Source organism: Oxyura jamaicensis (assembly GCF_011077185.1).
Source record: "Oxyura jamaicensis isolate SHBP4307 breed ruddy duck chromosome 17 unlocalized genomic scaffold, BPBGC_Ojam_1.0 oxy17_random_OJ69592, whole genome shotgun sequence".
Lineage (NCBI taxonomy): Eukaryota > Metazoa > Chordata > Aves > Anseriformes > Anatidae > Oxyura > Oxyura jamaicensis.
In genome coordinates this window covers 1-10,525 of record NW_023304456.1, presented here as the reverse complement: position 1 = coordinate 10,525, position 10,525 = coordinate 1, and the positions used below count along the sequence as shown (strand labels likewise).

General features: G+C 55.8%; 1 protein-coding gene across 6 annotated transcripts; it reads right to left on the bottom strand.

The window, feature by feature from the left end:
* Positions 1-276: 276 nt before the first annotated feature.
* Positions 277-10,479, bottom strand: TOR4A (torsin family 4 member A). Of its 6 annotated transcripts, XM_035312542.1 has the most exons (3): positions 6,391-7,013; positions 5,672-5,677; positions 277-3,298 (listed from the first exon to the last, which is right to left on the bottom strand). In XM_035312542.1, the coding sequence occupies exon 3, from the start codon at positions 3,257-3,259 to the stop codon at positions 1,592-1,594; it is 1,668 nt and encodes a 555-aa protein (XP_035168433.1). In that variant the 5' UTR covers positions 3,260-3,298; positions 5,672-5,677; positions 6,391-7,013; the 3' UTR covers positions 277-1,591. The 6 variants fall into 6 exon arrangements, with proteins under 6 accessions (XP_035168433.1, XP_035168436.1, XP_035168438.1 ...); XM_035312545.1 differs by lacking the exons at positions 5,672-5,677; positions 6,391-7,013 and adding an exon at positions 10,059-10,479 and having other exon boundaries at positions 277-3,299; XM_035312547.1 differs by lacking the exons at positions 5,672-5,677; positions 6,391-7,013 and adding an exon at positions 8,376-8,393 and having other exon boundaries at positions 277-3,299.
* Between the last annotated feature and the right edge of the window lie 46 nt (positions 10,480-10,525).

Sequence of the window (10,525 nt, the reverse complement as noted above, 5' to 3'; positions counted from 1 at the left end):
AGCCCCGCATTGTCTCAGCCAAGGGCCCATTTGCATGGTCTCTGACCTCGTCCTCCCCCAGGCAGCTCCATAGGGTGGTGGAGCTGTGCAGCACCCAGCTTTCAGTGCCGCTGCACTGTGTGTTTTGGGGCATTTGGCTTACCACAGGCAAACCCCAGGAGCTGCGCACACTGCGTTAAGGTGGTCTGCAAAAAGCACTCAGCAAAGCTGCAGCCCTTGCTCCCAGTCTGAATCATCTGCATTGATGCAGAAGAGAAATTTCAGAGGAAACCCACATTTCAGTGAAATAGAGGAAAAGTACTTTGAGTGATTTTATTCAGGACAGTTTGTATTTATTCCTGACAATAGTTCTGGAAGCAGGAGTTTGTGACGGAAGTCTTTGGAGACCAACAGTTAGAAAGAGGCAAATCAAACAACCAGTGCAAACATCCACAGGATTATGTATATGATAATTCACAGCAAACTGTAGAAAGGGATCTGGGCATAAAACCAAACCTGAAAAAGCAATGCCATAAATACCTGCTCCATTTGCCTGCTCAAAACAAGGACCTGTGCTCTTCTTGAGTTGCTTCCAGGCCACATGCTCTCCATGGGGTCTCAGTGGTATAGAACCTCTTTTTGGCCTTGCAGCACTGGGAACGGGCCCAGGATCTCACTGCCCTTGGCCCAGACAGCCCAAATTGTCTTTTCCAGTATGTGTTGCTTAATATCTGCCAGTTGCTATTTTGGGCTTTCTAGATAATGAGCACGGTGAAGTGTACCCAGGAGCGAAAAGCAGAAGAGCTCTCAGGACAAGTTGCCTGCACCAGACCCTAACCACTCCAGCAGTGCTTTCTGCCCTGGCTGGCACAGCCAAGCAGCCTTCAAGGCAAGCCCAGACAGACTCGCAGGGCAGAAACCTCACTGGAGGTGCCAAAGGTGAGCTCAGGTATGAGCTCAGCCGAGCAACAGCTCGGGAACCAGTCCAAGAATACAAAGCAACCTCAGGAACGTGCGGTCATGTAGGAGATGGAGAAGGCAGAGCTCTCACTGCCCAGGCATTTAGGGGTGAGGAGCCCCAAATTCTCCATTCTCAAGGCATCCCCAATGCTGGCAGCATTGCCTCTGCTCTGCAGAGCCACCCGCCTTGCACAACACCAGTCGGGATCAAGAAGAGCGAAGGGGTGAAGACTGAGCCTGGAGAAGGAGCGAGATGCAGCTCCCTGTGCTGCCGAGACAGCAAACCCAAATGGGTCATGGTTCGTTCCCTTTGGCTTGTTCCCCACAATATCTGTTCTCGTCTCACAACTCTTTAATGACCAGTATCCTGAATGAGCACGTGAGGAACAAACAAAGCATCTCCAAATTACTGGGAGGCTGCTTGGGCTTTGTTGACCATGCCTTGTTCACGGCAAAGCAGGAACGAGTGAGGCCTCTGGAGAAGAGCGATCGTGCCGCAGAGGAGCCCGGGCTGCCATCCCACTGCCTCAACCAGGGCAGCCTCCGAGCAGGCGGCCGAAGGCCACCTGGACCACAGTCCGCTGTAACGCTCCTCTGTAAGCCCAGAATTTTGTAAATCCTGAGCACAGGATCTGGTCTCTGCAGCAAGTCACTACAGCAGGTTGACTTTGGCCACGACCTGCTTGCAGCCCATCCTGGAGTACTGCTTGTCACCTGTAGTGTAGTAACTGAGCTGGCTGGCTAAATTCTCAACGTGGTCCTGGTCGGGATATAGCCCTTCCCTCCTCATCTCCTCTAGGAAGCAGTTGATGACGTGGCTCTTCTCCAGGAGAACGAAGGGGATGACATCTGCAGACTTCCAGAGAGGGTGGGCATGGATCAGCACAGGCTGGACAACGCGCAGCAGCTCTTCAGCTCCCCTCTGCTGACGCAGAAGTTCAGCAGATGCATTCTGGATAACAAACTGGGTTATTTCGCCACCTCCTATGTTGCTTATTAAGATGTAGATGGCATTCAGGAACTCATTGGTTTGATTGGGTTCAAAGAATCGGCTGAGAGTATCCAGCAGGACTGGAGACATGAGCTCAACCTCATCCAGAATAAACAACGGTATCTTCTCTTCTATTTCAGCTCTTGTAACCATGTCAGAAATTTTCTTAGACAAATCTATTTCGCAAGTAAGAGGAGCCACACCGTTTGGGCAGTGATGCATAACAAAGTACTGAAGCACGAAGTCATTGTCCATGACAGAACGAAAATGTTTGGCCAGCAGCCAGCCAACATGACTCTTCCCAACCCCTGTTGGGCCATTTAAAGAAATTACTAGAGGCTTGTTGTGTATGTGGGTAGCCAGATAGTCCTTCAGCAGTTCCATAATACTTTCCACAGCAAACTTCTGCCCAAATACTTCCCGGTGCATTGTTTTCTCTAAACCATCGAGGTCGTATTTTTGGAGGTTGTCATCCAGGTTCTCGATAGCATTGAGAATCTGGAAGAAGATAATGACAATGAGCAAGAGGAGGCAGCGCTTTGCATTGCTCTTCTCCTCTGTCGGAAGGTATCTTTTTGTTTTATCTGGATACAGGACTATCCGCGATTTCCTTCGTTTCTTTTTCCGCCTGGATTTGTTCATTGTACGCTGCTCCACAGATGTGTCAAAGGTGAAGTACTGTGACGTTTCAAAGCCACTCTGGTTAAAGAAGGACATGGAGGAGCCGTACAGGCTGGATCGGTTCAGGGAAAACTGCCTCTGGAGCAGCCGCGTGTGGACATGCTCTGACGATTTTTCTCGAGGGAGCTCTAAATGCAGACGGCTTTTCTTTTGCACCTGGTATCGCCGTCGAAGGCGGACAATTGCCCGCAAGGGAGAAGAAATAAAAGAGATTTTCTTTGAAGAGGCAGGGTTTTCAGTATCAGGCCCTTCTTCCCCATCGCTCTCATAGCCCAGTGCCTCTCCTCTTGCATCAGTCTCAGCACAGGGCATCTCTCCTTCCCCATCACTGTCCGTGCAGGGCATCTCTCCTTCCACTCTGCCCTCAGCACAAGGGGCTTCTTCTTCTGCATCGCTTTCAGCACTGGACATGTCTCCTTTTGCATCGCTCTCGGCACTGGGCATCTCTCCCTTCGCATCGCTCTCAGCACAGGACCTTTCTCCTTTCGCATCACTCTCGGCACAGGACATCTCTCCTTTTGTATCACTCTCAGCACAGGACATCTCTCCTTTTGTATCACTCTCAGTACTGGGTATCTCTCCTCCCACATCCCCCATGGCAGTGGGCATTTCTCCATCCACCTTCTCACAGGACAGCTCTTCGTCCATCTCACTTGGTTCTTAGAGCACATTCACATCATCTTTTTTTTCTAAGAGAAAAAAAAGAACAATATAAATCAATCTTTGTAAGACCAGAAAGAGGCTAATAGCAGTGAAACGAGAAAGCCATCCCACTGTCTTACAACAGAGCAATTATGTGTAGCCATCAGCCACAGGAGGGTGGCAGAGGGAGAGTTTCCGACCTCAGCTAACTTTCTGGAAGACCTTCCAGACACACAAGGCTACAGGTGAACTTCAGTGTGAATAAATGCAAATCGATGCCTCTCCCAGAAGATAACCCTGGCCTCACACACAGAAGGAAAGCTTGGAGCTGGCTGGAGCAGGAGCCATGATGTGTGCTGCCAGGAGTGCATCAGCTCAGTCCTCAACAGGGATCAAAAAAAACCAAAAGCTACATTAAGTGTGATTGGGAAAGGAACAGAAAATTAAATGGAAATATCATTATGCCATTGTACAACCTCCCATTGTGCCCAAACTTTGACTCCTGGAGGACAGACAGGCACTGGTGGATGGAGCCTGGGGCTGCGGACAGGCGGGGGCCCCGCTCTGCTCAGCCCAGCTGAGGAAGCAGCAGGACTGCGGGCAGGCAGACCCTGCCCTGAACCAGAGCTGCCCCCTCCGATTTCCCTAACATCTGCCAGGCAGGAGAAGCACACAAAAACCACAGCTCTGCCCCAGCGTATGCACACACGCACGTACGCACACCCCCATAAGGAAACATTCGCCTGTCCGCCACGGAGACCTTTTGGGCTGTGGAATTGTACACTGGAGAACTTGCTGCCAAAAAGCTCAGGCACGGGTTGTCGTGGCACAGCTACTGCCCTGGGGGTGATCATTCCAGGCTGTGCTGAGGCTTTGCAGACAGACACAGGGAGCAGAGTGGGGGTGCCCCATGGCCCCATCACCCTCCTGTCCCCATCCTTTGCTGCCCCGATTCCCACATGAAACCCCAGAACCGCAGGCTCACAGGAGCACAGTGCCACAGGCATCTCCCCAAAATTATAGCTGCATGGGGAATGCACGGACAAACCTCAGTCGGTGAGCAGAGAGGAAGAGGATGCACTCCGGCAGCGGGACACGACGATGGGAGCACAGAGCTGCCGGGAAAACCCCCGGGAGGAAGCAGGACTTTGGGTCTGGATGCGGCCACCTCCACGTGCGGCAGTGCCAGTGCCGGATCCGTCCCTGCCCTGCACGAAGATGCTGCCGGCAGAGCTGTGTCACGGTGGGAGGGCATTTCCCCGCCGCCTCCAGACCGCGCCAGCACTGACGCAAGGGGACAGTTGGCTGCGGTGACATCGCCAAGCCCGCGAGCAGGAAGCGGGGACAGGCAAGGCGAGCAGAGCCGCTTCCATCGGCCACCTGGAAAATCAGCCCCAGCCCCTAGCAAAAGCCTCGCGCCTGCAGGGAGGAGGTGGCCGCCGTAGGGCTGGGTGCTCACTCGCCACAGCGCAGCAGGAAGGTGCCAACCTGCAAAACGTTGTGGTCGGGCAAGGGTTTTACTTCGGGGAAGCTGTGCCCGAACCTGGAACTCAGCTCCTTGTGGGAACTGGGCCAGGGCAGGTGGCTCGCCACACGCTAATGGCTGTGCGAGCTGCTGCCGTGCAGCAATTAGCCCTGAGCGCTAATTGCTGACCCTGCGCAGGATTTGGCCGTGCCCTGCAATAAAACCAGCCAGGCAAGATTCCTGCGAGGAAGTGCAGCGGCGGCGGGGCCAGCAGGGCTGGGGGCCGCTGCCGGGGTCCCCAAGCTGTCCTCGCACCACCCCGGGGTCACACACTTGCTTCTCTCCAACTTGTTGAGTTCTTGCCCACGCGCTGCCTGCAGACCCCTCGGCGTGGCCATCCCAAAAGCTGCTGGGGAGCAGCTCTGCACTGTGGAGCTTTGCCTTGGAACAGGCTCCCCCTCCATGCTGCCACACACACACACAGAGTTTTCTCATCCCTGTAGGTGTAGAGGGATGTGGAAACGGGAGGGTTCAGGGAGCAGAGCGATAACGTGAGGAGCAGTGCCACATCCCAAATACACCCCAAAGGATGCTGCAGGGTCACAACGCGCTGCCCCACTGCTGCCTCCAGCCCCGGCCGAAGTGCTGCGTGGCTCCACGACTCTGCCACCATGGTGCCCGCGACTGGAGTCCCCAGGGTCCCCAGGGCCCTTCCCCAGCAGCTGAGAGCCCGAGCAGCCCATCCGTCCCCCAGCACGGGATGGCAAGGCCTCCGTGCTGAGCTGAAGGACGCTGGGTGGAGGCACCAAGCCCCATCTCCAGCGATGACTACGTCCAGTCATGCATAAAATAATCCTGCTAATACCGTGAGTCAGGGCCTAATACCTGCTCTTACTGAGGACTTGAATTTTGTAAGAGCAGCCCCTACTTGCTCAAGAGGGCTCGGGGAGGCAGCTGTGGCAGCATGCAGAGACATGCCTTCAGCACTCTGCTAGGATGTCTGGTGAAAATAATAAGCAAAACCACCAGCAATGAGATCTGCAGCATCCCCAGTGCTCGTGCAAACACTGTTAGCTGCTTCCCCACAGCTGCCCCAGCCCTATAGAAGGGATTGAGTATGGAAACTCTCTGGAGAAAGCTCCAGATCTTCCCCACCAGCTTGTCCCTCAGTCCTTGCAGCCATCTCTTGCCCTGCTCCTGCCCAACCTGACCCAGCCTGTAGGGCCACGTCCCCACGGCTCTGAGCACCCAGGGAGGAGGGAGCAGCACCCCGAGCCTGGCAATGTGGGCAGCAGAAGAGGAAAAGTGGGGCTGGTGAAGCTGCTGGGAAACAGGGAACAGCTGGAAAACCCAAAGGATGATTGCCCACCCCCACGGCGCTGAAATCAACTACCTCCATCTGCAACCAAACATTTCCGGGGGAAACGTGAGCAAAAGGGCCCCGTGCAGAGGGTCACAGACAAAAGGGCCAGGAGCGGAAACCCTGGCTCTTGGGGAAGTCCGAGATGCCCAAAGCTCCATGCTGCCCAAATCGCTGTGCCACCCACATCACTGCACCATGGAGCCAGCCTGGGAGTGTACCCCAAAACCTCTTTGTTTCTCAGGGCACGCACACGCTCACCGTCTCCCAAAACACCGCACAAAGGTGGCAGCAATGCAAAACCCACCCGAGACATCCCAAAAGCCAGCTGCCCACCCAACCCCAGGCTTTCACCAACCGGAGCTCAATGCGTGCGAGGCCGCAGGGCATGCAGGGGACGGGGCCGGGCGGAGCGCAGGGACCCGCAGCCTCTCCTCGGGGCCGGCCGCCGGTGCTCCCCTTTGGTCGCCCCAGCCCAGGCTGAGGCCTCGGACGGGCCAGCCGCCGCGCTGCCCCTCGCATCCGTATAAAAACCCAGGCGCAGGGAGGAAATGGCGTGGAGGAGTGGCCCCGGCGGCACTTCCTTCTGCTCTGCCGGCTGCTCCGTTTTCGCCCTTCTCTTGCTCAGAGCCCAGTGCAGCCGCTTCGTGCGAAGGAGTGCGAAGGCTGCCAGGTGTGGATGGGGCTCCACGGTGAGCTCATCAGCCTCGAGAGCCCCGAGTTTGGGCAAAACATCCCCACCCTATGGGGTGTGATTAACCCCAGCCCAGCACCGGAGAGGTTACAGCGGTTGCGGTGTGCTCGGGGGTTATCGGTGCAGCTTGGGGCGAAGCCAGAGGGTGAAACCAGGAAAAAGGAGTCCTTAAAAAAATAGTGAGTCTGCCAAAAACAGTGAGCTGGGAGGCATTGGTTTGTGTCTTCCTAGTCTTGCAGTGCAGGAGCTTTGCCCCCCTGGCCCCACTGATGCCTTTATCCCCCTACAGGACCCATGCCCGCTGCAGAAGGGACCTGACTTAGCTCAGCCCCATGCAAAAACTCCCCCCAGATGGCTTCTTCCACTCACAGGATTAAGGGAGAGACAAAAAGCAGTGGGGTTTTGCAGCCCTGGTGGTGCAGAAGCTGCTGCACCTGCGGCTCGTCCCCCCAAGCATGTGCCCTGCCATCCCCACACTCTCACCTGTGCTTGCTTGGCCCTGCTGGGCTTTTCCCAAAAACCAGTGCCAAGTGGCAATGCCTGCCCAGCCCCAAAGCCATCCCTGGAGCTGAAACCTGGTCCCTGTGGGAGCAGCTGCCCAGGACCAAAAATAGGTGGGAAAAAATAATCCAAGCCTGCATGGGGCTGCTGAATCTGCTGCAGCCAGGGGGGATTTGCTTAACAAATCCTTGTCAATGTGGGGATTTCAGGGTCATGAAGGTGCAGGGGCTCAGCACCTGGGGTGGCAGCTGCAGCAAGGTCCCCTCTGGAGGAGCTGGGGTGGACATTTTGGGAGCTGCCACCCCCACAGATGGAAAAAGAGGCATTTTCTGCTTAATTCAGGGGTTTGCAATGGGGGAGCTTCTTCCCAGCAGAGCTCAGCATGGCTGAACACCATCAAAAAAAAAAAAAAAAAAAAAAGGCAATATTCCCCACTTCATTAAAAGCAGCAATTAAGAGGGCAAGAAGCTCCCAGCCACCGCCTGAAGGCTGTTAGGGAACATTCGCAGCCCAGGAAAAATGGGCTGTGATAATCTGGGAGGGGGGTGAAGCGTCCCCAGCGCGTGGCTCAGGGGAGCAGGAAGCCCCCAGAACACCGCAGGAGAGTGAGAGGAGGGTGAAAGCACCGAGGGATGCTCACCCAGTGGGGCTGTGGGGGGCCTACATGCCACCGAAGCTGGGGGGACAGACAGACGTGCTGGGGGGGGCGGGGGGCAGTGCGTTGGGGGACCCACGTGCAGGCAGTGCAATGGGGGGGCTGTGTACACGGGGGGGCATGCAGTGGGGGAACAAGTAGGGGCACCGGGCAGGGGGAGGCAGAGCATTTGGGAACGCTTGGAGGGGGGCAGTGTGGCTGGGGGGGGCATGCACGTTGTTGGAGCAGTGCAACAAGGTGGCGACGTATGCAGGGGGAAGGATGGTGCAATGGGGGGAGCACACACGTGCTTTGGGGCTGTGCAGTGGGGGGGGCAAATGGAATTTGGGGGGAGACCACGTATTGGGGCAGCACGATGGGGGGCTGTAGGCATGGGGGTCATGCAGGTTGCCAGAGCAGGGGCTGGGTACTGGGGGCAGCCCCTCCCCTCCCAAACCCCCCACTCACCTCGGGACACCTGCGGGCCCCCTGCCCTCGCTCCCTGCCTGCCCCAGCCTGGGCCCCCCCGGGAAGGAAGCGGCCGCTCGCGGGGCCCGCACGGGGAACCAGGAGCAACGGCTGCGGGCGCTGCCTTGGCCCTTCCTGCAGGGCCAGGAATGCAAATCCTGCCCAAACACGGCCTCTCCCACAGCTCGGCCCCAGCCAGCCCCCCCCCCCCCCCGGGGATTAAAGGGGTGAAAAATCCCAGGGGAAATGGCGGGGTACCCATCGACTGTGGGTAAGCAAACGGGTGGGGTACCCCATCCCTCGTGTTGGTACCCAGCACACCGGTGTGGGGCACCCGCACGTTCCCGTTGCTGCCTCTGCTTTCACACCAGCTGCGTTTGTTTCCTCCACGCTGTGGCATCTGTAAGCTGGGCGCATGCAAATCCTGCCCCAGCGTGAGGGAAACGGATCCCCAGGTGCAGCTGGGGCTGAGGACGCTGCCAGGGGCTCAGGAGCGCCCAGGATGCAGCTCCCACGCTCCTGGGAAATATTTGGGCCATGGGAGGCAGCCGGTGCTGTGATCCCAAAAAGGGAAGAATAAAATATTTTTTTTTAAAAAAATAATAATAATAAAAAAATTAAAAAAGGAATTTTTAATCCTTCCCACGGTGGGCACAGCAGGGTGGGAGCACCTCAGAACCCAGCGTTTTGGCCAAAAGCACCAATTGCAGCAAGCTCAGTGCAAAACCACGCAGCAGAAACGCTGATTAGAGGCTGCCCGGGCAGGATGTGGCCCCGGGGCCACTGAGCTGGCCCCAGCTCTGCTCTGTTCCCTGTTTCACTGTTAGCAAAAATTTCCAACTTTCGTAAGCAGCCCTGGTTTAACGTGTCCTGAGTAACCCAAACAGTTTACGTGTGGGTTGCGGAATGTCCCTTGTAGGGAAGAGGGATCCTGCTCGGTTTATGGTGGGCTTTCTAAACAGTTTATAAATAGAGCAAGGTAAACGATTGCCACCGCTCTTCTCGCAGCAGAACAAAGATTTCCACCCAGTTTCTTTTTAAAGAAACTCAGAGCAGACCGGTCCAGATTAAAACTCTTAAGTGCCAGTTTGAAGCCACTGTTTCTCCCCGAGCGGAGCTATATCCCTACCTCGCTAAAACAATGAGAAAAGGAAAAAACAAAGCAAAGTGGCTTTGGCAGCTGCAGCCCCCCACGTGCCAGGCTCGGTGGTGTCGCAGGAACGCTGCGGCCAGGACAGGAAGGTCCCAGCCGTGCAGGGACAGCAAGCGGGGGAGGCACTGGGAGCTTTTTGCATGAGTAAAAATGTGGAAATTCAGGGATGGCAAAAAAAAAAAAAAAAAAAAGAGGAAAAAGTTTGGAAAGTACGGGGAGCAGTGAGCGGCCCCAGCAATCCCTCCCACGTTACCCAAGCACCATCACATCGCTTGCATCCCCCCGATAACATAAATAATGTCTTGTTTCGCAAGTGGTGATAAATAAAGTGATCTTAGCACTTCCCTGTGTAAACGAGTATTCACCAGAATAGTTTATGTTCTACAGCGGGGGCATTTACAAAGCGCCACAGAGGGACTGAAGCCGTTTCTAAGCACCTAAAGAGGAAATAAGGATCGAGACGCGTTTTCAAGCTTTACATTTTTCTTTCTTTCCTCTGCCAGAGGAAGCGATTTGCAATGGGCACGTACCTGGGGCTCCCGGCGTGGCCTGAGCCAGGGTCCGGTCAGGACGCGGCGTCTCCTCGGCTGGCCGGAGCGCTCCCATTGCACGGTGCGGCAATGAGCCAATGGCCCTGATTTTTTTTTTTTTTTTTTTTTTTTTCTAGCTTCCTCAGCTCAGCCTGTAAAATTCCCTCCCTGGCTTGTTTCAATTAACTTGAAGCCCTTGACGTTCCATCACAGCTGAAGTGCTCATTAAACCAGAGTTTTTCCTACTGTAGCACTTTGAACCTACCGCAGCAAAACTCGCCCCGTGGCTCTGAGTCAGGGACGTGGCGGGGACGGGCGCAGCTCCTGCCCGCGCCGCTCAGCCCCAGCAAACTCACCGGGGTCGGGTTGGTGCAGGCTGCTTGTCCCATGCTGAGCTCTGCTGCAGCTCCGTGCAGGCTGGGAAGGGCCCCGTGCGCCCCGTGTCATACACACGCCAAGCGAGAGTT

What these genes read in the sequence shown, in the direction of transcription:
- TOR4A (XM_035312545.1), bottom strand. Translation starts at nt 3,259, where the DNA reads ATGGACGAAGAGCTGTCCTGTGAGAAGGTGGATGGAGAAATGCCCACT.